The 25,044-nt window shown below is 34.3% G+C and overlaps 3 protein-coding genes across 5 annotated transcripts; 1 reads left to right on the top strand and 2 right to left on the bottom strand.

Moving 5' to 3' along the window:
* Window positions 1-594: 594 nt before the first annotated feature.
* On the bottom strand, window positions 595-4,998 carry LOC140791802 (uncharacterized). The gene is made up of 8 exons (XM_073142461.1): window positions 4,836-4,998; window positions 4,445-4,506; window positions 3,808-3,872; window positions 3,603-3,697; window positions 2,254-2,362; window positions 2,026-2,039; window positions 961-1,062; window positions 595-885 (listed from the first exon to the last, which is right to left on the bottom strand). The coding sequence occupies exons 1-8, from the start codon at window positions 4,905-4,907 to the stop codon at window positions 736-738; spliced, it is 669 nt and encodes a 222-aa protein (XP_072998562.1). The 5' UTR covers window positions 4,908-4,998; the 3' UTR covers window positions 595-735.
* Window positions 4,999-5,190: 192 nt separating this feature from the next.
* Window positions 5,191-12,355, top strand: LOC140792886 (uncharacterized). 3 transcript variants are annotated; one of them, XM_073144112.1, is made up of 8 exons: window positions 5,191-5,318; window positions 9,305-9,411; window positions 10,066-10,112; window positions 10,198-10,280; window positions 10,385-10,493; window positions 11,202-11,215; window positions 11,477-11,578; window positions 11,971-12,355. In XM_073144112.1, the coding sequence occupies exons 1-8, from the start codon at window positions 5,280-5,282 to the stop codon at window positions 12,103-12,105; spliced, it is 636 nt and encodes a 211-aa protein (XP_073000213.1). In that variant the 5' UTR covers window positions 5,191-5,279; the 3' UTR covers window positions 12,106-12,355. The 3 variants fall into 3 exon arrangements, 1 of the variants encoding a protein (XP_073000213.1); XR_012109837.1 differs by lacking the exons at window positions 10,066-10,112; window positions 10,198-10,280; window positions 10,385-10,493; ... (1 more) ...; window positions 11,477-11,578; window positions 11,971-12,355 and adding an exon at window positions 6,235-8,311 and having other exon boundaries at window positions 5,239-5,318; XR_012109838.1 differs by lacking the exons at window positions 10,066-10,112; window positions 10,198-10,280; window positions 10,385-10,493; ... (1 more) ...; window positions 11,477-11,578; window positions 11,971-12,355 and adding an exon at window positions 6,223-8,311 and having other exon boundaries at window positions 5,242-5,318.
* A 285-nt stretch (window positions 12,356-12,640) lies between these two features.
* On the bottom strand, window positions 12,641-13,072 carry LOC140792812 (PAMP-induced secreted peptide 1). The gene has a single exon (XM_073144020.1). It carries the CDS (start codon window positions 12,981-12,983, stop codon window positions 12,768-12,770), a length of 216 nt encoding a protein of 71 aa, XP_073000121.1. The 5' UTR covers window positions 12,984-13,072; the 3' UTR covers window positions 12,641-12,767.
* Between the last annotated feature and the right edge of the window lie 11,972 nt (window positions 13,073-25,044).

The raw sequence follows: 25,044 nt of genomic DNA, 5'->3' as shown, positions 1-25,044 counted from the left end.
ATCATGACTTCTTTGGATTGCAGTACTTTTTTCAATGAAAGTGGCAAACCAATTAATAAAGGTGAGACAACTTGACCAACATCACCACTAGTGAGATCTGATGTCAAGCAAAGTGATGCAGAAAAGAGTCAGAAGAAGATATAAAAGTATCAACTCTAAATAGTGTCACTATTATTCTAGTTATTCCTAAATTCTGTCTAATTCTGAGTTGGTCATATGATGCCTGATTTCTAAGTCAAATTCGACTTCAAACACTAATTTGACCATCAGTTACTTCCTAGTGTCCCTCTTTCCAGTTGTGCTATAGTCAACCAAACATATTAGAAAAGAGAAAAGCTAGAATAACTATGATGATTCAAGAAATTAAAGATGACAGGGCAATGCCACCTTCCTTTCCTTAGCAAATCTTTATGTCATGCTGTCCAGCATTGAAGTTAGGAAGAAGCCAGATTACCAAAAACTTGTATTTGAAAGGCCTGCCTTTGGGTATCTTTCTATTTTCATTTCTCCGGAGAAAGACCTGCCTTTTGCAAGGAGAAAAGATTTGCTTGATAGATGCTGGGCCAAATTTTATGCTCCAGGAAACGAGTTCAATAAAAGAATGTGGTAAAAAATGATCTCTTTCACCATGTTCTAAATTATTCTTTAAAAGAATTTGAGAGAGTGTTTATCAAGGTCATACATAAATGGATACATTTGGATAACAAAATGATCTACGAAAACTGGTCTACCCAGCTAAGAGGAATCTGATTCTGTTGTGCCGGCATCTGATTTTTCAATATCCATAGTGGCATTGAATCCAAATTTAGAACCAGCTATAAATGCTGATTCAAGTTCTTCTAATGATTGAGTCGTCTTAAATTGTGTGTTCACCTTCAAATTTTCCTGATTCAGTAGCAAGCCAAGCTCTCAGAAATCCAGACTATGTTTAAAGTAATATGGATTATATCATGAACTTGCCTTCTTCACAAAATCTCCAATTGTTGTACTAACAATTTCTTGGATAAGGAATTTAGTAACACGGTCTTTACCAAGCATCTGTAAGAGAAAGCTCTTCGGGACCTGCAACAGATTTCAAGGATCATAATTCTATTAGAAACAGGTAAAAGTTTTAATGATTAATCGCTAATCTTTATCCTCCCGGTAGTACTAAGAGAATAATTCATTGGCTATAATAACATCAATGTTATGTCCTAGTTGATGTTGACACTCTCACTCTCATCAACTACAAGTAATAAACTTCTAGGATATTTCTGAGAAAATGACAGGAAAAAAACAAAGATGATTTTATATGCTTCTTGAAATATTGTTTTCAAATTAAGGAGATAACCCACATTAAGCTAAACAGGAGATATGACATCTTTAAATGACTGGAATTCACTGTTTGAAGAGAATTTTCAAAAGATACATATTTGTCCTCCAAATGTTATCCTTTATAGACTTGCTACTTCTTTTCACATGGCAACTAATAGTTCACATAATTTAGAAATATTCAAAATTTGAAAGCATAAGTAATTATGATGGCAAAAAATCTTAAAAACTTGAAAGACAGACTAATTAATCAGATATCAAAGCAAAGAAGGAGCTAATCAGATTGCTGAGAAGTTCTTAAGCTGATGTATAATGTTGTGCCACAGATGGGAAGTCCTCACTTGGATTTCTCAGACATTTTACAGAGGCTGTAGTGAAAAACAATTGGAAGCTTAAGAAAACAGTGATGGATGACCACAAGCTTAATGAGCTAATTTGCCTTCTATTCTGATCCATGTTACATACTTGACCTTAATTGTTTGATTGAAGGGAATTTAGATTAACTTATAGACATAATATTTCATAAGAAATAGTTTAACAAGATCTGGCAAATATCAATACTAGTTTATTATCTAAGAGAAATGTAAAATAATTTAGATAGAGCAAAAAATTGCACTACACTTTCCTCTGATTCCTAGTTGGTGGAAAGTAAAACTATCTAACGTAAATGGTCAACAATTAAATAACAAACTTTATGAAATTAAAGTCACTCACATTGGATGTTTTTCCTTGAGTCATTCAGCATCATGCAAAAACAAGAAAGGAAATTCCTGAGTTATTGCATGAAATTATGAAATAAACCAACTTAAGAAGATAGAAAAAAAGGATGACATAAAATGTTATACAAGAGTTATATCATCAGTCATTACTAGTGTTAAGGATATAACCAGCTATGACATATCTACCAAAACTAGTACTTATTAATTTATTAAGTATTCTTACCTCCTTTCATCTTACGAAATCCTGGAATAGGTGGCGCAGTACGAGCTAAGTTAGTCAAAACGTCATCAAATGCTTTCTGTGTCTCCTCTGCAGTCAAATCCACTCTAACCTAATAAATAAGGTAGGGACATTGTCAAAGAGAATAATTAAAAAAAGTAATAACTGATTACTCACCAACTACTCTAAAAGCTTAGGCTTTTAGAAAACGGTAGTTTTTATATTTTATATTCTAGCACTCTCCCTTATTTTCAATAGAGATATTTTGATGAGCTCAGAAAGAGAGATTTAATTTAAATGAGTGGAATTTTATAGTTTCAGACAAAGGTGGGCATGATAGGATTTGAATTCGTAACTCCTTACTCTGATACCGTGATAACTCACTAACTACTTTAAAAGCTTCAGTTTTTAAAGATAATTTATATATTTTATATTCTAACAATAACATTGAGAGCAATATATACTCTATCTAATCTAAACAAGAGATAATCAAGTGTTTTTATCATGTGATTGCTGTATACTTTGTAGGCTAAGCATATCTTTGAGCATAGTCTCATAGAGAAGTTACTGCATTAGACTAGTACAAATGGAGCTGAGGGGAAGATCCATAGCTCAACATTTGTTAAGTTAGGGAGACTCCCATCAATGCGGGTCTAGGGATGGAAAATATAAGTAACAGAACTAAAAGTAAAGAATCTTTATCTGACAGTAGATATCCAATTTTCTCCCTTTCAAGTGCAGAGAGCAATATTAGGAGCAGAAACTTAATATACAGTAAAAAAACACCAATTGATATGTTAGCAGGCAATGAAGTAACATATTAGAAAAAAAAAGCATTAACTAAATATGGTGTCCCAGTGAAAGAGGCTCCTAACAATGCAAGGTATAGGGAGGGAAATCTCACGCTCATTAAGCCACTATAACTCCGCTATTGCACAAAAGATGTTCTCTCACGACTCACGTTAAGGGTAACCTCTAGTTTTATGAATTTGGCTAGACCAAAGTACAATTATCCTTTTTTATCATATGAATATCTCATTGATAGGATCTCCTTTGAAGATCTTTTTTCCCTCCATTTCTCTGAAAAACATTTTTTCTTCTACTGAAACACCTGTTTTAAGGGTATTTCAAGTTTTCAACAGGACAAATGTATGCAAAATAATGGAAATGTAATCTGCAAATTTGTGACCAGCCCTGAGGAAAGAAACTTAGGGAAAGAGTAACAAAACCGACCATTATGGAATTTTAATCTTAGAGGTGAATAGGTCTAGGAATGGATCGGGTGCAAAGGGATTTAATGTCATAATCATTAACATGCCTGCTGAAAATAAGAGCCCAAGTGACAAGCTCACATGGATCTTCTCGTCATCACGTGATTCAATAACTATCGAAACATTCTCCAGCAATAAATCATTCTTCTTCTTGTCAGTAATTGATGCTTCTAAACCTAAAAGCATGAAATATATAGTAAACATCACAGTATTATATTGGAAGCCAGTAATTTGAAATATCGAAAATGAAGTACAAATATAAAGATGTAATCAAACTGAAATTCACCTGAACGAACTGCAAATGTAGGTGCAGATAAATGCCTAAAATCTCTTGCACTATAAAGTGATAACCTGAAAAGGGAAAATGTTACACAATATGGAAACTGTTGACCAAGTGCAGCACAATGAAAATGAAGCAAAAGATAAATGTGCACAGAGATTTATGTAGAAATTGCCTACGTTCAAGCTGAGAGAGAGCATGCATCCTCAATATATATATATATAACCACGAAATCCTAGACGGACTAGGATTCCAAACCTTTAGCAGCCCTTGGGGGTTTTGCGGCTTTCCGCCCCCTTGGACAACTTTCCCTTTACCTCTGAACCCTGGGGATACGGGCCATCTTACTGCCCTACCTAGTGCACCACGCATGTTCTCCAGATTAAATTTAAACTCATGAACTATACCTTAAAAATACAACCTGAGATAATGATGCATCATCTAAATATCTGCCTACCAACTCAAGGTAGAACGATTGATATTCTCAACAGTGATCCATCTTAACTTATCGAAACATAATTCTACATCAATTTTCCTTCTACTATACATAAACAGAAGGAGACAGCCTTTGTAATTGCATGTTAAAACAAAGAGAGAAAAACAAACATTACGGGAATGAAGAATCAGAAAGTTTTGAGTTTACCTTCCACTTGGAAGTTCCGATGCATTACGAATGGCAAAACTTATACGAGTTGAAACTTTCATCTGAAACCAAGAGAAGAATTGCACAAATACCATCAAATCGACAATACTTACTTCAGTTGTCCAAAAATGAGTCACTCATCCAAGCTCAGAAACATCAATTCAATATACAAATGAGTCTGGCATCTATTTCATTCACTATATTAAAACCATTTCTAATTGGTGAACAAAGAAACACAAGATATAGGCAATATTAAGAAATTAAAGATGCCACTTTTAGCCTATCTAAATTAAAGCTATATACTAGGCCTCCAAATTCTTGGTCTCTAAGATTACAGAAGACTTCCATCCTAACCAAATATATTGAACGAAAATAGTTCCGAATATAAAACCTGAGGGCAGACGCCATGGTTTGGTTGGAATCGAAACTTTGAACAGATTTCCGTTGTCGCCACGAAAGCCATTATTCCTCTATAAAATGATTTAAAAAGAAGCCAAAATGGAGAAGAAAACTCTGCGAAAGATTTAAGAGGCACAGCTACCACTCTATCTGCAAGACTGCAACCATTACCTCTTATGAACTGGTGCTAGAGTGCTTGACAAGACCAAAATACCCTCGCGTTTGAGCTCAATTTACATTTATGCCCTTGCTATAAGGTCTCAAAGTCGGCAGCGTCTTTAGGACTTTGTGGTAATATAGTGCAGAATAGCTAACTCGTCGCCGACTTATGAGAAAGAATAGATATTGCAGTATAACGTAAGATAAAACCGAGGTCTGGGCAAAATTGCAGATAAGGGGGGTTCCACTCTGGGTTTAGAAAGAGGAAGGAACAAGAATGGAGGTAGCCGTTAAGACCAACTTCGTCACTCCTCAGGTAGTGGAAGCTCCCAATATCCTTTTTCCTTTCTTCTTCTTGGATGTATGAATTTTTGGGTAGTAAGATGTTGGAATCCTTTGAACTGTCTTTTGCTCCCGAGAATTGTAAATTTTTCTTTTTCTCCGCAATATGGAGTATGTTTTGTTAGAACGATTAAGATCATTTGGAGACTACGAAAGTGGAATTCGCTGGGTGCCTGGAATGGGGGAAGTATCGTCTATTGGAAGGATATACTAATTTCTTGCTAATTTTAAAGCTCGTATTATAGACAGCATTGGCAATGGAAAATTTCTTGTATTCATAAAGAATGACACCAAACAGTAACCTGTACCTTTTTGTTAGATTATTAACTTATGATGGAATATACACTTATGCACTTGTGAGTCTCGAATTTTGGTTCATGTGTGCTCTGATTTGATTGTCATGTGTATTCTATCATGATAGTATCCCCCCATGAAGTAATCTTTCTAACTTTCTTCTATATCTTTGTAATTTTTGCTACTTCATTTTAACAGGATCTTCTGCTACCTAATTAGCATAGAAGGGTCAGATTTCTCCATTACCATCTTTAGTTATCTTGATATGGTGCTATTTGGAGTATTAGGATTTAGGACTTAGGTGCGACTTGCTAGTGAACGACTGGAGCATGTTCAGAGGGATTTAGACTCTTTTGTTGCTTCATTTTGGCTGACTTCATTTAATTTGGAATTCAAGGTAGTTGAGGATTTTGTTTGGGTGATGTTTAATTCGTCCTGAAATCTTAAAAATGTCTAAAATTGAGATACGGATTTTGCAATGATTTTAGTGTAAGAGTTACAAATTCATCTTCTTTTGGCTATGCGAAGAACCGTTTATAAAAGATGTTATATGGTAACTTTTAGTATGTCTAATTTTCTATTAGCCTGTTGGTTAGGTACTGGAATCAAGCTAACCTGAGAGCTTCTGTATATAACAAAGAATGGAGAATTGAAAGCCAACTGGAACCAATGCTCTCCTTTGCTACCCTCTCTTCCCACCAGTTTACCCCAGTTCAAAAGATTTCCACCCATTCTCCTGAAGATGCAGACCCCAAACTTTCCACCCACTTCTCCACTCCATCTCGAATCAAACAGCTCCATGCCCAACTCCTCAAATCTGGGCTTCCCATCTCCACCCTTCCCTTCCCCCAAATTGCCGCTATTTGCGCTCTCGACTATCCTTCTTCCTTCTCCTACGCTCGCCAAATCTTTCAGCTTTCAACTGATACCTCTGAAACCTTCTTATGGAATTCCCATCTCCAATCCCTCTCCATCTCCGCCACCCCAGCCGATGCTCTTGTGCTCTTTGTTCGGCTCCGCCTCTTCAACGTCCCTTTTGATGAATTCACTCTCTCCTTCGTCCTCAATGCTTGCTCCAAATTGTCTCGACTCTACGTCGGCCGTGCTGTCCATGCATTGGTGGAAAAGATCAGTTTTTTACGATCTAATGTCTATCTTTTGAACACCATAGTCCATATGTATGCTTGCTGTGGCGAGATGGACCTTGCAAGGATGCTGTTTGATAGAATGCCGATGAGGGATGTCGTTAGTTGGAATATTATGATATCTCAGTTGGCAAAGAGAGGGGAGATGGAGAGCGCGCGTGAGCTGTTTGATTTAATGCCTGAGAAGAGTGTCAGATCATGGACGGCATTGATTGCTGGGTATGTTCAGAGGAAGAATCCTCATGAGGGCATCAGACTTTTCGAGGAGATGCAGGAGATTGGGCTAAGACCCAATGAGGTCACCGTTGTTGCAGTCCTCGCTGCATGCACTGATCTGAGTGAGTTGGATTTGGGGAGGCGAGTCCATGAGTACTCTGATCGATGTGGGTTTTGGAAGAATGTGAGGGTGTGCAACACACTCATAGACATGTATATTAAGTGTGGGTGCATTGAGACTGCGAGGAAGGTATTTGATGGAATGGTGGATCGAACAGTGGTGTCTTGGTCAGCGATGATATCTGGGCATGCAATGCATGGGCAAGGGAAGAAAGCTTTGGAGCTCTTCTCGAGGATGACCCAAGCTGGTTTGCAGCCAAATGGGATCACCTTCATTGGCCTTCTACATGCTTGTAGCCATATGGGGTTGTTGGAGGTGGGGAGACGGTTCTTTGCAAGCATGACCAAGGATTATGGCATAACGCCAAAGATTGAGCACTATGGTTGCATGGTCGATCTTCTTAGTCGTGCTGGTCTCCTTGATGAAGCTCGTGAGTTCATCAAGAACATGCCGATCAAGCCCAATAGTGTTGTGTGGGGGGCTCTTCTAGGTGGAGCTAGAGTGCACAAGAATGTTGAGATCGGAGAAGAGGCTATTAGATATCTTGTCAAATTGGATCCCCTTAATGATGGCTACTATGTTGTGCAATCAAACATCTATGCGGCGGCAGGGCGATACGAGGATGTGGCACGGATGCGGTGCATAATGAGGGAGCGAGGAGTGAAGAAGACTCCAGGGTGGAGCACGATATCTCTGGACGGAATTATGCACAAGTTTGTTGCTGGAGATGATGACCATCCACAATTGTCGGAGATTGAGGAGAGGTGGAATGAGTTGCTAGATGAGATGAGGCAGCGAGGATATGTCCCTAATACTTCAGTGGTGCTGCTTGACATGGATGAGGTGGAGAAGGAGAAGGTAGTCTTTCGGCATAGCGAGAAGCTTGCGGTTGTCTTTGGGCTGATGAGCACACCACCAGGAATGCCCATTAGGGTAATGAAGAACCTTCGGGTTTGCGACGACTGCCATGCAGCTCTGAAGCTGATCTCCGAGATCACGCAAAGAGAGCTCATCGTTCGAGATCGGAATCGGTTCCATTGCTTCAAGGATGGGACTTGTTCTTGTAATGGTTACTGGTAGCTTACAAAGTGTTTGATTTGGAGAGTTGAAGAGTCTGTTCTTGAGACTAGAGAGATGAACATTGGCTACTAAAACAGAAGACTCCTTACTTGCATAATAGTAAAAAACAAGGTGCGAAATGAAAAAAGTTGAAAAGGCGAGGTGCTAAATACAATTTTCTTTGCTAAACTAATTACCTAGCTACTATTAGGTATGTGAAACTTTTCCTGCAGATACCAAAAGAGAGATGTAAAGGTAGAAAGGGGTCTCAAGATAGTGTTGCGTACTTGCATTATCATTGTGGATGTAATGTTTTCTTAATTCAGATTGTCTTTTTAGCCTTTCCTTTCAAATTCTAGCATGTGATTAGTTGAAATCACTATTTGGGAGGTGAAAGAAATGAAACATGTCTTCTTAGAAGCTTAAAATCACACAGATTTAGTATGTCGTGATACAAGGAACCATTTTGTCGTTAGGACCTGCCAACTAATTTGCATTATCCAAAAAATGTAAGTGCTTTGTGCCTCGAGAACATTGTAATTTTTGTTATATGAGTATAAAGGAAAGGCTTAGCTTTTCCTAGATTTGTCTTTGGAATCAGAAGTTTATCATTCCCATGGATAAAACTTCATGTATGTATAGTTGATTGTTCCTGAACTTTTGTATAGTTTAAACTTTTTAATATGCCTATTCTACTTTTGGATGCGTAAAGAGTGTGAATGTGATGTTCCGTTATTCTTTATTTTGAAAGCTATGTTATATTTATCTTCCTCATATCAGCAAATTGCTGATATGCGATTGTAGTTGAAATATCACTAGCTTCTTCACATGCAAAAGGATGTATATTTTGTTATATAATCTTTGAAAAGAATCTTTATGTACTTTTAGTTTGAGCATTTTGTACTAACCCTTTAATATCCAAGTGAGCAACTAGTTACCAGTTCACTTTTGCTCTTTGAGCACGCCTTTTTTTTTGTCTCTGAAAAAACCTGACTCAAAAGCTGAAAAAAACTCCATGGACTTGCATTGCTGATGTTATAAATAAGATATTTCATTTCATTTGACTCCTTTCCATCAATATTCTCCTTTGCCTTTCATCTTAACTTGTGGACTCCTTGTTTGCAGTTAACTGGTCAAAATTGTAGACTACAGTTTCGTGCACGAGTTATATTTTCTCGGAGAGTGTGGTCTTCTGTACATATCGTTAATGCTTCTGAACAGAACTCCAGAAGGTGAGACTCGTTTTTATAAGTTATCTCACACTTTTCAAAATGGCAGTAACAGAAAACACCTCCTCTTATTTATTCTTCGACCTTTCTTTATTGAACCATGTATGGTTCCCATTGCCACTTGGTCTGTTGACAGCAATTTTGTTCGTTTTTAAAGCAGCAATATTTTTGACAGAAACTTATTATATTTCTCATGGTACCTATTGGGATATTGTCAAAATTGTTGTTAAGCGTTTGTTACTTATTCAGTTATTCGTACCTCAAGCCTTTGTTATATTGGGTGTAACTTGGCAAGATGGATGAAGATGGCTTGCTACGTTCAATACCCATAGCTATAAAAGATTGAGTATTCAACCTGTTGACATGGATACACAGTATTAGGTATTCTAGTTTTTCTGTGAAGTAAGGAGACATGTTAATCATGCACAACATTTTGACAAAGCTATACTCCTTTATAATCATTTTTAAGCTACGTCTAATAGTTGTAGACAACTAGATATTCCTTGGTGCTTTCGTGGGCTTTCTATCACTTCTTGTGGAGTACCGATGCATGTTGAAACTTTTATATTTATTTGGTGCTAACATAAAGTATTGGAGTCCATTTTAAGTATTTTAAATTAGCATCTGTGTGCTTATAGTATATCATCTGTGGTGCAGATCCAGCCATAATATTGGTGCAATTCAGACAGAGTCTTCTATACAAAGTACGCTGTACTCTCTTCTAATCTTTCTCAGATTTGTAGAATTCTTGAACTTTTGGGTGACCTTGATAGTTTATTTGAGTTACAGATTTGGAAAACCCTGATGCTTCCATACCTTGCTTTAATGATTTTACTGTTGCTGCTAATGTAGTTGAGGATAAGGAGATAAAGGTAGTATGCTGGTTGTGGCCTTCCCATGTTAAATCTTCTTTATATAATTGTGGTATTTTTGCATGTAATTTTAACTATTTTACTTCATTTACTACGAGATATAGATTAGAGTTGATGTATCTGGTGCAAAGACCCAGGCAATCTTTGACGATGCATTCTCCAAGCTAGTTGCTGCTGCACAACCAATTCCTGGTTTTCGAAGAGTGAAAGGAGGTACAATCTATAATTTTTAGTTTACAGTTTATTTTGCTTTCTCCATCTCCTTAGCATATATATGAGTTACTTACCTATGGATATTTTATATGCTGATATTCTAAACTTTTGTTTAACATATGGCATGAGTAACCGTTTGAAGGTACCTGAAAGAACGGGACTTCATCATGGATCCTGTTACTCAAAGATACCCCAGCTTTCACTAACCAAGAACGGAACTTCATCATGGATCCACACTGCACATTTATTATGAAATAACATGGTTCTTGCAACTTTGTCATGAAAATGCACTGCCAGCCTCCTAGCAAAGTTCATATTCTTTCCATGATGCTAACACTAAAACCTTCTAGATTTCCCGTTTGGAAACCAAACAGCATAATCTGTCATATTTTTGCATTTGTCAACTACTTATGGCCTGTTCTCAGAAGTAAAAGCTACTTATGGCCTTGGAAAAGTTCAAGATGAGCATTAGGATATTTATGTTCCTTCCACTTTAACTAGAGAGGCTTTTCCTTTGCTTCTCTCTTGAACCCCCATTACTCTAGATAGTATTTGGCATGTTCTTATTATTTGACATATTTTCCGCATCTGCTTCTTTATTCACATGTGTTGATTAGTATGTCATTTGTTATGAATAAATAACTGATATCTGTTTCTAAATTTCTATCTGTTTACACTTTTTGGACTGGGGCAACTTGGACAATTCAGGGAAAACACCAGATGTAAGTTTTCTTTTAATCGTCTTCGTCTTACTCCCACTAGGACTTACAAACTAACCTCTCTCTGAAAGCATGTGCATCTTTAGATTTTATTAAGCTAATAGTACCCCATTAATCCTATATTGAGACTGAGAAAGTTTCTCTCAAAGAAAAGGTAAGTTAAAGTAAATACTTGGACGGACCATCTTACAGGTATGTAAGAATACTGCATTTCTTTTACCGGGATGAATTTTTAAATTTCGTTTTACTCTTTATCTGTGTCAGATTCCAAAAGATGTTCTCCTGCACATCATTGGACCTTCCAAAGTTTATAAGCAATCCATCAAGAGGATCATCAACTATACGGTGGCGGAATATGTCGAGAAGGTACTAATAGCCTTTATATTGAAGATATCCTTTAGGTGCCTGATTTCTTAATTATTATTGACACTTGAAACAGTTTATATGGAGTATCATCATAAGATGATTTCCAATTGAAATTGGAAATCAGTATAATGTAGAAAAATATCGAGGAAATGTATTTAGCTCAAATTCCAGATTATATGTAAATTACCTTTCTGTTGTATTTAGATGTTAGAACTTCTGACCTGCTAGCTTTTCGTACTGAACAAATAGTAGCTATATCAGACCTTTTCTTACAAACCAATTCAATTTTACCAAGAAATGTCCATTGTTCTTTGATGTTCTCTTAACCTCTCATTATTTCAATCTTCAACTTCTCTACTAAGCTTTCTACTTTCATCTCATTTATACCACAGCAAAGTGTGAAAGTTGGCAAAAATCTAAAAGTTGAACAGAACTATGAGGAGCTTGAAGCGGCATTCCAACCTGGAAAAGATTTCAGCTTTGATGCAATTCTTCAGCTACAAGGAAATGATATGACCATACATTGAGTTATCTTGCTTACTCAGTTCTCTTTCATCCATAGCAGCTCCACAGTTTTTTTTTAATCAGTTAGTATCTTTCATAAAATTACAACACTTGCTTAACTTATTGGTGGGCAACCAATAGAGAGACAGGATTGCAGAACTGAATTGATTTGCAATGTGTATTAGGTGAATTGACATCATTTCTGAGAAATGCCCACTGCTTTTGACCAATATGTTGCAGTTATGAGTAAAACCTATTCTTTCTTTTTTTTCATTACAATTGCACAATGTAGTCTGGAAGATTGATATCGTTGGTTAAAGTGGATATCTAATATCTTGAAACGAGCAAGGGGATCACAGAAATCACTAGAGCAGATTGCTAATCGTGTTGCATTTGTTTTGAAATTCTTTCTGCTCATCATATATTTCCCAAGGGATCTCCCTATCCAAGGGAGAAAAAATCCTCCTGACTTGAGCATGCATGAGTTGCAAGTACAGAGTTGTGTTATCAAATTATGAAGGCACCAGTAGCTTTTTCCAATTAAATTGCACACATATATGAAAGAAAAACCTTGTGGTTATAAAGAGCCATATCTTTTTTCTAATACATTACAAGTGTATCTGTCTGTTTGCCCATACAGTTAGTTTTATATGTTTCCATATACAAGTATTATTTTGGGCCTAGTCTAATGGCCCGGGCCACTCGGGCTCGGGCCCGACGGCAACCTTGCCATCCATGTAGCCATAGTTGCTCTCACCATCTTCCTTATGCTCATGTAAGCACCATCTTCACCGGAACAGTCAGTCATCGGCCTCGCTGCCTCAACTCGATGCATGCTCGTTATACTGACAACTAAGATGGCGACGACGAGCAGGAATGTGCAAGCCCTACGGCAATTCATCGGCTTATGTGATGCTTTGATTCTGAGTTTGAAGGCTAAGGGTCAAAGAGAGTCTGAGAGAAGAGAGAGGAGGTTGTTTGCAATGAGATTCAGATACTTGTGTGTGTATGCTCCTAGTTTGTTGCAATGAAAGGGTATTTATAAGTGGTGGGGGACTGGCAGTGTTTGTTGCAATGAAAGATTAGTCCAATGTGAATCCAAGGTCAAGGTTAGTACTAGGAATTTAGTGCTGTCGTCTTGACCAAGATACTATAGAAATGTCAAAGATAAAGAAATTAAGGTTAAGGGCTTGGTCTTTTATTAACATGGTAGTAGCCATCTCAAAAACTCTTTGGTAGAAGGGCAATTAATGCTCTTATTTACTTCAGATAAACTGACATCTAATAGGTACAGTGGGAATAAAATATACAAAGACAAAATCTACAATCAAACACAATTGTTAGACAAAATCTAATCAAATCCATCGATTCCTTGGTAAAACATGATATATTCAATTAAATTGATGTGTTGACTGTGTCGTTGCTAGTTGGGTAGACTAGTTAATGTTTTCAATCGTCATCAAAGAACACTTCATAAGTGGTTTGATTAAAGTACCTCATTTTTACTAAACCAGCCCTCTTCTAAATTTTATTTACCAAAATAGACTGTATTCTTAAACTTAATACTGAAAGTGGTATATTTTACCTGTAGTTGTTGGTAAGACGCTGATACGTTTAACATTTTAATTTTAGATGAGTCCATCATCTCACCTTATAAGTAAAGCGCTAATCTTATAGTGCTTTTATTATAAGAAAAAAACTGAAAAAAATATGTGATTTACTAGAAGAAGATGATTTTATCTTTCCCTTATAAATGGTTAAATAGTTAAATATTTTATTATTGAAAATGCTACGCTATTTGGCGTCTTATTAAAACGTTGAACAATTTAGTTTAGTTTATTTTGGATATATAATACGTCGTTGTGAAGATGAAAGATAAATGAATTTTAATTGAAACTTAATCAAACATTAAACACAAAAAATATATATATAAGTATTAAAAAAATTTAGAATATCGTAACTTTGTGTTTGATTATCTATTAGGTTAGAATGCATAACAATTCCTCACAACAAATTGCGCCTAGAAATGTGAATTATTCGGCATTTTCTTAAAAAAAACTTTTCAATATTTTTATTTAAATATAAAATGCTAAAATATTAAATTTAGACTGCAACCCATTTTAGTAAATAAAATTTGAGGGAGCACTAGTTTGGTCAAATACTCAAATTATGGTTACCTTTTCCCACTCGTCAACTTGAGAGTACGGATCGAGGCAAAAGTCCATCAAGTTCGTCACAGACGCGTCTTGTTAAGAAAAAAATAAAGGTAAATAAAACAGTTTAACTCAATGGTCTAACTCGATTCTAATTTATATCTTTGTAATTTAAATTTAAATATTTAATCTTATTTTGCGTTCAATTGTGATAGATTTTTTTTATCCAAAAGTAACGGGAGCTTTATTGGTGCTAATATTTTTTTGTCATGAATAAGTTATAAATTACTACTACTAGTAATAAATTACTCTATAAGGTTGAAGAATGAGTCAGTAGATCATAACAGAGATTAAAATACTACTACTAGTAATAAATTAAAAATAAAATTATAAAAGATAAAGCATTCGTCTAAGCGAAATCGATGTTTCATTTCTAATTAAGTTCTGAAGATAATTTTATTAGTCTTTTGGGACGAGGTTATAATTAGCATCAGTTATCATTCTATATATGCATCTTAGTCTGAGCACATATGTTTAGTTCTTAATTAGAAGAGATATATATATTGAGGGCGAGTGTTTTGCCACTAAAATTAGTCAGAAATACACAGATATTCTCTTATATTCATAAAAACAAATAACAAAATTGATAAAATATTGACTCAAAAAAAGAAAAGTTCTATATTGTATGAATCCACTTGTCTTCCAACTAAATAATCTCTCTCTCTCTTTCTCTCTCTCTTCCTGTATGGTTTGATACATTCTATCTAACTGTGTGTTGGTATATACTTCTTAGCCAAAGCTAATGACCACCACCTCCCGGACTAGGCCCGGACGGCAACCTCGCCATCCATGTCGCCATCGTTGCCGTAGCCTTCTCGAACATCGTCGGCCGGTATTCTGCCGCCGCCTCTCCGTCGAAACACTCCGGTGCCGACCTCGTAGCGTCGACGTACTGACTGCATGCTATTATCATAAACGAGACGGCTAGAAGAAGAAATAGTGTGCAGGATTTTCGAAAACTCATCGCTTGATACTTGGGTAGGTAGGCTAAGGATCAAAGTTTTAAGGTCAAGAGGTGTGTAAGAGATGAAGAGCAGTGAGTGTTGTAGTAGGCTGCTCAAAGTTGGTTAGATGGAGGGGTATATATAAGAGTGGTCTTGGTCTTTAATGAAGCCTTTTCAATGCTTACATGAGAGGTGTGCAAAGAATTTAGGGGTTTTTGTTTTGAACAACTGTTTGGAATTTAGAAGTGGTCAAAGATGAAGAAAGTATGTAGCTAGGTTTTATTTTCTTTTAACTTTTGTTTTTCTTTGTCCGTTGAAAGTTTCATATTTGCATGCATACCTTTTAAAACTCTTTTTTTTTTTTGTTGCTTAAATAGAAAATATATGCAAACAAAAATAAAAATATTTTTATAATTAACTTGATAAAATTTTGACGTCTAGTTCGGTTTGATGTATATATTTAGAAGAGTATATATATAAAGACTCAAAGAAACTAATATTTTGTCATTTGAAATTATATATGACTACTAATAGTTTCCATGGTGGTCTTATGTTTCCATGGTGGTCTTAGTCTTTAATTCTCAATCTCCTGTTTTTACATTCTAAGTCCAATCTGCCATGTGAAATCCATGGCCAATCCTTAATAAAATCAGTTCATGGTCCAGCCTAATTTCTTATTTACTTGAAATTCTTTTTTAGCACCCCTTTTTGGAATTTGGACTTCAAAATTCTGACAATTTTTTTTGTTGAGATAATGAGGTAGATAACTAAGCCAATCCTCCCATACAAGGGCCATATATGGGCTAAATATCGCATCGAGCTACTGCTCCAAACCACTGCACTGCTAAACTAAACCTTTAAGCCAAACATTGGCAAACCAATGCTCCAACCTGTTTCATCATGGAGTTGATCTTCCAAGCTACAACAAACGTTTAGCCAAATCAAGTCATTATACCCAAGTGCAAACAAATAATTTGTTTTCCACCGCTTACACTACAAATAATATGCCCCTTCATACGTTGCTACTATATATTGCGCATGGATAGATGAAAGATGTGACCCATAGTATCGCATAAGAATAGATAATAGAAAGTAGAGATTAAATAACTATGAAAATATTTAATTACCTTTACAAAATTTATTTCACTTAGAACGATAAGAGACAATTAAAATATGAAACACAAATATAGAAGCAAACACAATGATTTTAACATAAAAAAATTTATTATCAAATCTTTTCTATCATATTAAACCAAGTATTATAAAAATAACGATTACAAAATACTTACTATCTAATTGTTATTGCCCACAATCCTCTTGATAGTGCTTTGCTTGACTCCCCGTCAATGTACTGCTTCACGTATTTGGTGTCCAATATTGTTGACCTTTAAGGTTGTAGGCTTACCTCTATAACTCTTGAGGCAATATCTAATGGAATCTTGATGTAAATCGGATCAGGTAGGATTGCATCATAAGAATATTGAGCTTGATGGATTAAATATTTTTATTTTTTAATTAATTCATATTTGTCTCTCATGTAAGTCATTAGAGTAAGTCTTTAAGACAAGTCCAATTAAATTGTGTAAACCACTAAGGCAAGTTTAATTAAGTCATATAAGCTACTAAGATAAATTTAATTAAGTTAAGTAAGCTTCTAAAACAATTCCTAGTTCGAGTTATATAAGTATTTAAGGCTAGTCCGAGCAGCACTCATTATACCCGACCTCTATAAATAAAGGGGTTGGTCTTTTTTGTTTAATCATCCAAGCATCAAAGCATTAAGAAATAATTGAGTTTAGTTATTTTATTATTATTGCATTTATAATTTTACCGTAACCGTTAGATCGTCTTTATCTTTATAGGAGTAGATCATAACCGTAAAATCCTTCCAAGCACCCAAACCTTAGCCACCATATTTTGTTACGAGCCACCCTGTTATATGGCTGTCAACCACCACCCTTGGGTGTCCGCCACCCTCCAACGAACGTGCGCAACATCGAATATTTACCAATTTGTCCTGTTCTGACTTTCCTCTACTATTTTATTTATATATTTTCATCTCAATATCTAATTTATCTACTATTTTATTTATATATTTTCATCTCGATCTCTAATTTATGTGAAACCAAAACTATTAGAATCCTAACTTCCGAAGCTATCACTATATAAATTTTTATAATTTTATTTCATCCAGATTGTTTCAGATTTGGTTCGTAACAAATCTTTAATATAGTAAAACTCTAACTAGATAAAATATTAACTCATCGTGTACTTAAAAGCTTAATACTAAAAATAAAATATAAAAACCACTATTTTCTAGCAATTTAAATTTTAGAGAACTTGGTGAATTCATATGGTTCCAAAGTAGATGTCCTAAATTCGAATCTTGATATGCCCATCTATGATTTAAAATATAAAAACCTTTACCCATTTAAATTAATGAATTATCCTCCATCTTGGTTTTACTTTTAATGAATTAATGAATTGAAGCTTAGATGGGCGAGCATATTTTGCCACTAAAATTAGTGAGAAATACACAGATATGCTCTTATATTCATAAAAACAAATAACAAAGTCGATAGAAAATATGAAATAATCAAATATTGACTAAAAAAAAGAGTATTATATTGTATGAATCCACTTGTCTTCCAACTAAATAATCTCTCTCTCTCTCTCTTCTTGTATGGTTGTATGGTTTGATACATTCTATATAACTGTGTCTTGGCATGTACTTCTTAGCCAAAGCTAATGACCAGCACCTCGCGGGCTAGGCCCGGAAGGCAACCTCGCCATCCACATCGCCGTCGTTGCCCTAGCCTTCTCGAACATCGTCGGCCGGTATTCTGCCGCCGCCTCTCCGTTGAAACACTCCGGTGCCGACCTCGTAGCGTCGACATACTGATCATTGCATGCCATTATCATAAACGAGACGGCTAGGACAAGAAATATGGTGCAGGATTTTGGAAAATTCATCGTTTTCATATATCACTAGTTCGGTTCAGGATCAAAGTTTGAAGGCCAAGACGTTGTGTAAAAGATGAAGAGTAGTAAGTGTCGTAGTAGGCTGCTCAAAGTTAGTCCTATGGGGACGGGTATTTATATAAGAGTAGTCTTGAAGCCTGTTCAATGCTAAGGCAGTAGGGGTGCAAAGAATTTAAGGGGTTTTAGTTTGAACAACTGTTTGGAATTTAGAAGTGGTCAAAGATAAAGAATTATTTAATTACTTTTAATTTTAATTTTTTATGTTTATCATTCAAAAGTTCCTTATTTGTGTGTATACATTTTTAATCTCATAGTTTTAGCTTGCATATGTACCCTTGAGGTTACATTTTCTCAAATTTAATTTAATCTTAATTGAAAAAAATATATATGTACATAAAAATAAGAATACTTTTATATCTTTTTATAATTAAATTGATAAAATTTTACCTTGTAGTTCGGTTTGATGGATATCTGTGAAAGTAAAATGGTAATAATACCAAGTTTTTGATGAAAAGATTTAAAGGAAAAGATCAAATTTTAAAGTGTATATGTAGATAAGACATTTTAGAAGGGTATACATGTAAAAGTAAGTAATAAAAACTAATATTTTGTGATTTGAAATTGACTAGTAATTGTTTGTGATTTGAAATCCATGGTCAAAGATGAAGAAATTACTACTAGTTCGTGATGGTAGTCTTATTACATATCAATCTTTAATTTGTACTTGCACATCCTGAGTCCAATCTACCATTTGAAATCCATGGCCAAACCCTTGATAAAGATGAGTTTAGGGTCCAGTCTTCAAGTCGATCGACTTGAAATTCTTTTCAGCAACCTTTTTCAGAATTTGGACTTCAAAATCCCTAACTTGTAACACAAGTTTTTTAAGTTAACAAAGCTTAATTAAAGTCATTATTTGGTAAAAGAAATGCAGTTGTGTATTAGAGGTTGGCATACGTAATGCATTGACTAATGCTTACAATTGCAAAATTCTATGACTTTTTTTAGTACCGTAGTTTCGTTCTTCCTACGCCATTTAAGAATATGGATTGACTTGAAATCGTAAAACAAACTGCTTCTTGTTTTCCTCAAAGAATTAATGGAATTCAAACTTCATTGTTTTCGGCTCTGAAATCTTAAAGAAAACAAATTGTGTGTTGTTTAATTTGCACACCACAGATTTATTTTATTTTATTTTATTGAGGAAAAGTCTGTAGGTAAGTACATTTCGTTAGCATCCGATGCATAAACGAAAGAGAGAATATTAAGCGACGACTCTTTGACACAAGTCCTAAACTTGGACTATATAAACAATACTACAAGTAAAATAAACATCAAACCAACCATTTTAGGCTTTATCCCATCCTATCCCTCCCGACCAAACTAAAGAACCTCGTTCTAAGTTGGGATAATTTTACATTTTACTTAAACTCTCTGAATTATTACTTCTTTTTTTCTGATATACTTGCTGAATATTTTTATTACCCATATACGCCCTCTTCTAAACTAAAAATATATATATCCATATATACCCTTTTAAACTAAGAAAAAAGTAATTATACAGATCTCTAAATTAAAAAAAAATTTAAATCAAAGGGTATATGTGGTATAAAAGAAAAGTTCAGAGATTATATACAGAAAATGATGATAATTCAGAGGGTTTAAATATAATTATCTATTCTAAATTTAATCGCTATACTCTACTTCTAATATCCTAGCCGAATATTTCTATGTCGGTTTTGCCTTATACTTAAAAACTCAAAGTGGCATATAAAAAAATTATGAGAAAAAAGGTTTAAATTACAAAATTCTTTAAAGACTAGTGTGTTGATTGAAAAAGAAAAAAAAGATATTATTTATAAATTTTCATATAATTTTACTTATCACGTTGAAAATTAGAGGCGCAACCTCGGAGCCATTTAGATGTTTTTTTTTTCAAAAACAAAGAAAAAAGAAAGAAAGAAAGAAAGAAAGAAAGAACTTTTTTATTTTTGGATGCGCAGAAGACTTGAAAAAAAGAAGGTATGTACTAGTTTATTCTTCTTTGTTTGCAATAGAAAGTCAAACATAATGGAGTTAGAGAAAGGAAAATTTCAAACCCTTTCTCGAGTGGAAGATTTATTTTTTCCTTATTTCAAGTGGCATCTCGTTGAAGTAGATATTTAATTTGTTACGTCAAATACTAGGCAGATCCAGGTTAATATTCAAAAATTACTAGTATATTAAGGAAAGCTTGTTGACCTTTATATAAAAGTTTTGACCAACAACTTCTTTAATAAAATAAAGATAACTTTCACCACATTCAAACCATCTGAAGAACAATCAGATTGCAACACGATTATCCTTAATATTCCGTGATAACGTGTTTTGTACTTAGAAAGTCAAAATGTTGCATGCCTATCTTGAGCCGTTCCTTTGATTTAAGTTGATTTATTCCACCTTTTCTGTGATAATGATACCTAAGCTTAAGCTTGGCTTGTGACATATCAACCTGGAATGACACCAAAATTTACTATTGCTTCAGTGAGATCATGATCTCTGTTTTATGCCTCACAATATGCGGAAGAACTTTATTAAATAAAACAAAATATCATCATCATCATATTTAAATACAAGGCTCTAAAAGACGGATTCCTAATCTAAGACAATTTCCAAAGATAAAACTCTAATTTTAAAATAACTTGAAATGTAACTTTAACTAGACTTTGACAAATAAACGTTACGAACTAGGTATGGAACGAGTACTTTATAGAAAATGCTAAAAATTTTATGGGTGATAGCTTTAGGAGTCACGGATCTAGTAGCTTTAGAATAAAAAGATTTTGAGGTTGATTAAAAGATATTAATAAAATAGTTGAGGAAGATCGAATCTGGACAGAATTGAAAATACCGACGTTGTGGTGGTTGTTGAAGGGCAGTGGATTGCCGTGCAATAGTGGAGGTTGGCCGTATGAGTAGATAGCCCATGGAGAAAGATTGTCGCTAGGGTTTGTAGGTAGAGTTAGGATTTCTAGACTAGTTATGAGCACTATTTTTAATCTAACACAATTTCTTAAGTTTCTTAAGTTTACGTGAGATCTTTTTTTCCATTAAAGGAACTAAAAGAATCAATGCTATAATTAACCTTTCATAAAGAAAGAACATGTATGTTTTATAGTTAATTTACGAATTTCATAATTAATCTATGAATTTCGTTGTATATTTATGAATTTTATAGTTAATATATGAATTTTATAGTTATATATATTTACTAACCTTATTTGGCTTCTTCTTTTTTTAACTAGAAACAATTATATACAAGCCTCTCATACAAGAAAAAATGGACCATGAATAAGTGAAATATATAAGAATAAATAAAAAATGATAGTAAAGCTCTAATTTTATGTGTGGTAGCTTCAGGAGTCACGGATCTAATAGCTTTGGGACGAAAAGATTTTGAGGTCAGGTTAAAAAGATATTAATAAAATAATGGAGGAAGATCGAATCTGGACAAAATTGTATATACCGACATTGCGGTGGTTGTTGAAGGGTGGTGGATTGATGTGCGATAGTGCCGTATGAGTAGGTAGCCTGTGGAGAAAGATTGTCGTAGAGTTAGAATTTCTAGACTAGTTATGAGCACTATTTTTAATTTAATACAATTTCTTAAGTTTACATGAGATATTTTTTTTCAATTAAAAGAACTAAAAAATCAATGCTATAATTAAACTTTCATAAAGAAAGAACATGTATGATTTTGTATTAGGTACATAATTTATTTATAAATTTTATAGTTAATTTATAAATTTCACAGTTAATCTATGAATTTGGTTGTATATATACGGATTTCACAGTTAATCTATGAATTTTATAGTTATATATATTTACTAACCTTATATGGCTTTTTTTTTACTAGAAATAATTATATACAAGCCTCTCATTCAAGAAAAATGAGACCATGAATGAGTGAAATATATAAGAATAAATAGAAAATAAGTAGACTAAGAAAAAAATTACAAATTAACTACAAATTTACAAATAAATTACCAAGTAAAGTGATAAAATGAAGGAGAATGACGAAAAAGTAAGAGAGATACAACTTTATTAAAACTTCCCATTTCAAAAAAAAGTTTATTAAAACTTTTTGAGATATTTCATAATAACTAAATACTTTTCTAATAGTTATGAACACTATTTTTAGTCTAACATAATTTTTAAGTGTACAGATTTTTTTCCAATTGAAAGAGCTAAAAGAATCAAATGTTATAATTAACTTTTCAAAAGGACAAAATATTAGTGCTATGAGTATCTTAAAGAAAGGGAAAAATATTAATTTTACTGTAAGATTTGTATTAGGTACATACTTAATTAACAAATTTTACAGTTAATTTATAAATTTCATAGTTAAGTTATAAATTTTGTTTTATATTTACTAACATTATTTGTCTTCTTCTTATTTTCATCGAAAACAATTGTATATAAGCCTCTTATATAGAGATAAAATAGTGAACAAGTGAAATATATAAAAATAAATAGAAATAAGAGTAGAAAAAAAAACGTTGTAAATTAATTAGGAATTTAATAAATAAACTATGACTTAAAGTGGTAAAAGCAAAGAGAATGAGGTGAAGTAAGACGAGTATAACTCTATTGAAATTTTTGGAGACATTTCATAATTAATAATATTTTTCTAATTATTATGAGCGCTATTTTTAATCTAACATAATTTCTTAAATATACATGCATGAGGTTTTTTTTTCCTAATTGAAAAAGCTAAAATACTCAAATGTTATAATCAATCTTTCAAATAGATAGGATATTGGTGCTGTGAGTAGCTAAAAGAAAGTGACAATTATTTTTTTTATTATATGATTTATTATTAGGTACATAATTAATTTATGAAATTCATAGTTAATCCATGAATTTAAAAAAAAATCGATTAGTCTCTTAATTTATTAATTAAAAAATATTAAAGCAACAACAGAAGTAGAAGAAGAAGAAGCAACAACAGAAGTAGAAGAAGAAGAAGCAACAACATCACTAGTAAAAGATGCAACAACAATAGAAGAAGAAGAAGAAGAAGAAGAAGAAGAAGAAGAAGAAGAAGAAGAAGAAGAGTACGGGACAACTTCTCTCTCTTATAGTATTCCATCAATATTTAATGAGACAGTAAATGATAGAAGGGCAAATTTAAATTAAAAAATAGAAAGTACCTCACCTGTGAAAGAAATCGAAAATAAGCTTGACCGAGAAAAAAGAAAATCAATTGTGTTTCGTGCAAATTTCCCCCCTAAAAAAGTATGTAAATGGCTATAATACCCTTCTTTAGTAAAGTTTAGAAAGTAAATATTTCTTTTCTTGCATAATAAATGTTTCCCTTTCTTCTACAATGGTATCATAAGATATTTGATAATTGTTTAACAATTTTAAATAACTCATACAACGGAAAAGTTAGTTTTTCTTAATCTAAATTTTATTTAAGTTATAACTAATTAGTTAGATTTTATTAAGAATGTCATTTTTGAAATACATCCATGATTTTAGTAACATTATGATATTTTGAATATGCCCGGCACGTCTCTTCAAAATAAGCCCTTAGGGGACTCTAGGATCGACATGTTTCCATGATGAGATGATCTTGGAGAAGGAGGTCTTGGGGACGCTATGCATGATGGCGAGTCACGGTGAACCATTGGAGGGGCGCTTTCTGACTACCTCCACTACTCGCTGAACTCTCTGACACCGATGAGACTACATTGAGATTGGAGAGACATGGCTTCAACAATTCCATCAACTGAGCCCCCATATGGGGAGGGGGGAATTCATTCCTCACCTTCACTTCCAATGCTCCCTGGTGCATGTAGTCCAAGATCTCATGCCCAATACAGCTGCAAAAAATATAGTGTCTTGGTAGCCGCTCATACTTTAGTAGTAGCTCTTGGGTGATGTCGTTGAGGAGGGACACTAAAAGCACAACCACTAGTGGCTTAGTTATATCCACATATATGCGACTACGTATGAACCTCATCCATTTCGTTGCATCAATAGCGTCAGAGCTTATAGAGCCTTCGATCCGTTCAGCTAGGGCTAGCGCTATCTTCTATGACATATACTCTAGTAGAAGACCATGAAACCACACCTAGAACTCAATGTGGGTGAAGTTTTGCTGGTCTGGAAGAAGATTAGGGTGGAAAGGACCAATGACGAACAAATCTATTGTACAACCAAGGAGAGCCTAGCTAGACTTTCTATTTATCTATTTCTAACTCAAAAGCAAGAAGAAAATTAATGTTCCTTCTGGCCTTAAGAATTAATTCAACACTTTTTCAAAGTTCCACGCCTTCGTGAGAGTATTCTTTATGCCAAAACAGTTGAAGTTTCTGTCCATGACTAGCTTCCCTACCAGGCAAAGATTAGGTTTGCGATTTTGAATAGTGCAACCTTTCTCCAAGGTTATGACTTCTTCCTTCTTGTCTTTTAAGAGTAGTTATGAGAGTAGGAGGTCATCGTCTATTATAGACATGGTTAGTTGCGAAGAAGCAGAGACTAAAGAGTTGCTCCAGAGGAAGATGTCCCTAATCAAATTGTATAAAAAAATATAAATTGAGTGTTATCAAGCGGAGCTAATTGATTGAGGATTCTCCTTTTTACCCTTGGCGCTAGCCCTACTTCTGCTAGGGTTGGCTGCCATCTTCCACCCGTCGTGATTTCCCATTGTTGCTCCCTCTCCTCCCCTCCTCTAGCTAGGTGCCAAGGGAGGGGAAAAGTTTCTTCTCCCCTTAAGGTTTCCCCTTTCCCTCTTCCCTCTTTCCCTTTCCCTTAATCCTTATCCTTTTCTTTTGCC

Source organism: Typha latifolia, chromosome 7, assembly GCF_019914945.1.
Source record: "Typha latifolia isolate L0001 chromosome 7, TyphaL0001v2, whole genome shotgun sequence".
Classification (NCBI taxonomy): domain Eukaryota; kingdom Viridiplantae; phylum Streptophyta; class Magnoliopsida; order Poales; family Typhaceae; genus Typha; species Typha latifolia.
Note: the sequence above shows the minus strand (reverse complement) of the source record. Positions and strands in the feature narration are given on the sequence as shown.

Coding starts and splice junctions, on each gene's coding strand:
- LOC140791802 (XM_073142461.1), bottom strand. CDS start 4,907: ATGGCTTTCGTGGCGACAACGGAAATCTGTTCAAAGTTTCGATTCCAA. Junction 3,698..3,807: donor TACATTTGCAGTTCGTTCAG/GTGAATTTCAGT, acceptor TCATGCTTTTAG/GTTTAGAAGCATCAATTACT. Junction 2,363..3,602: donor GTGATGACGAGAAGATCCAT/GTGAGCTTGTCA, acceptor CTTATTTATTAG/GTTAGAGTGGATTTGACTGC.
- LOC140792812 (XM_073144020.1), bottom strand. CDS start 12,983: ATGAATTGCCGTAGGGCTTGCACATTCCTGCTCGTCGTCGCCATCTTA.
- LOC140792886 (XM_073144112.1), top strand. CDS start 5,280: ATGGAGGTAGCCGTTAAGACCAACTTCGTCACTCCTCAG. Junction 10,113..10,197: donor GACAGAGTCTTCTATACAAA/GTACGCTGTACT, acceptor TTTGAGTTACAG/ATTTGGAAAACCCTGATGCT. Junction 11,579..11,970: donor TGGCGGAATATGTCGAGAAG/GTACTAATAGCC, acceptor TTTATACCACAG/CAAAGTGTGAAAGTTGGCAA.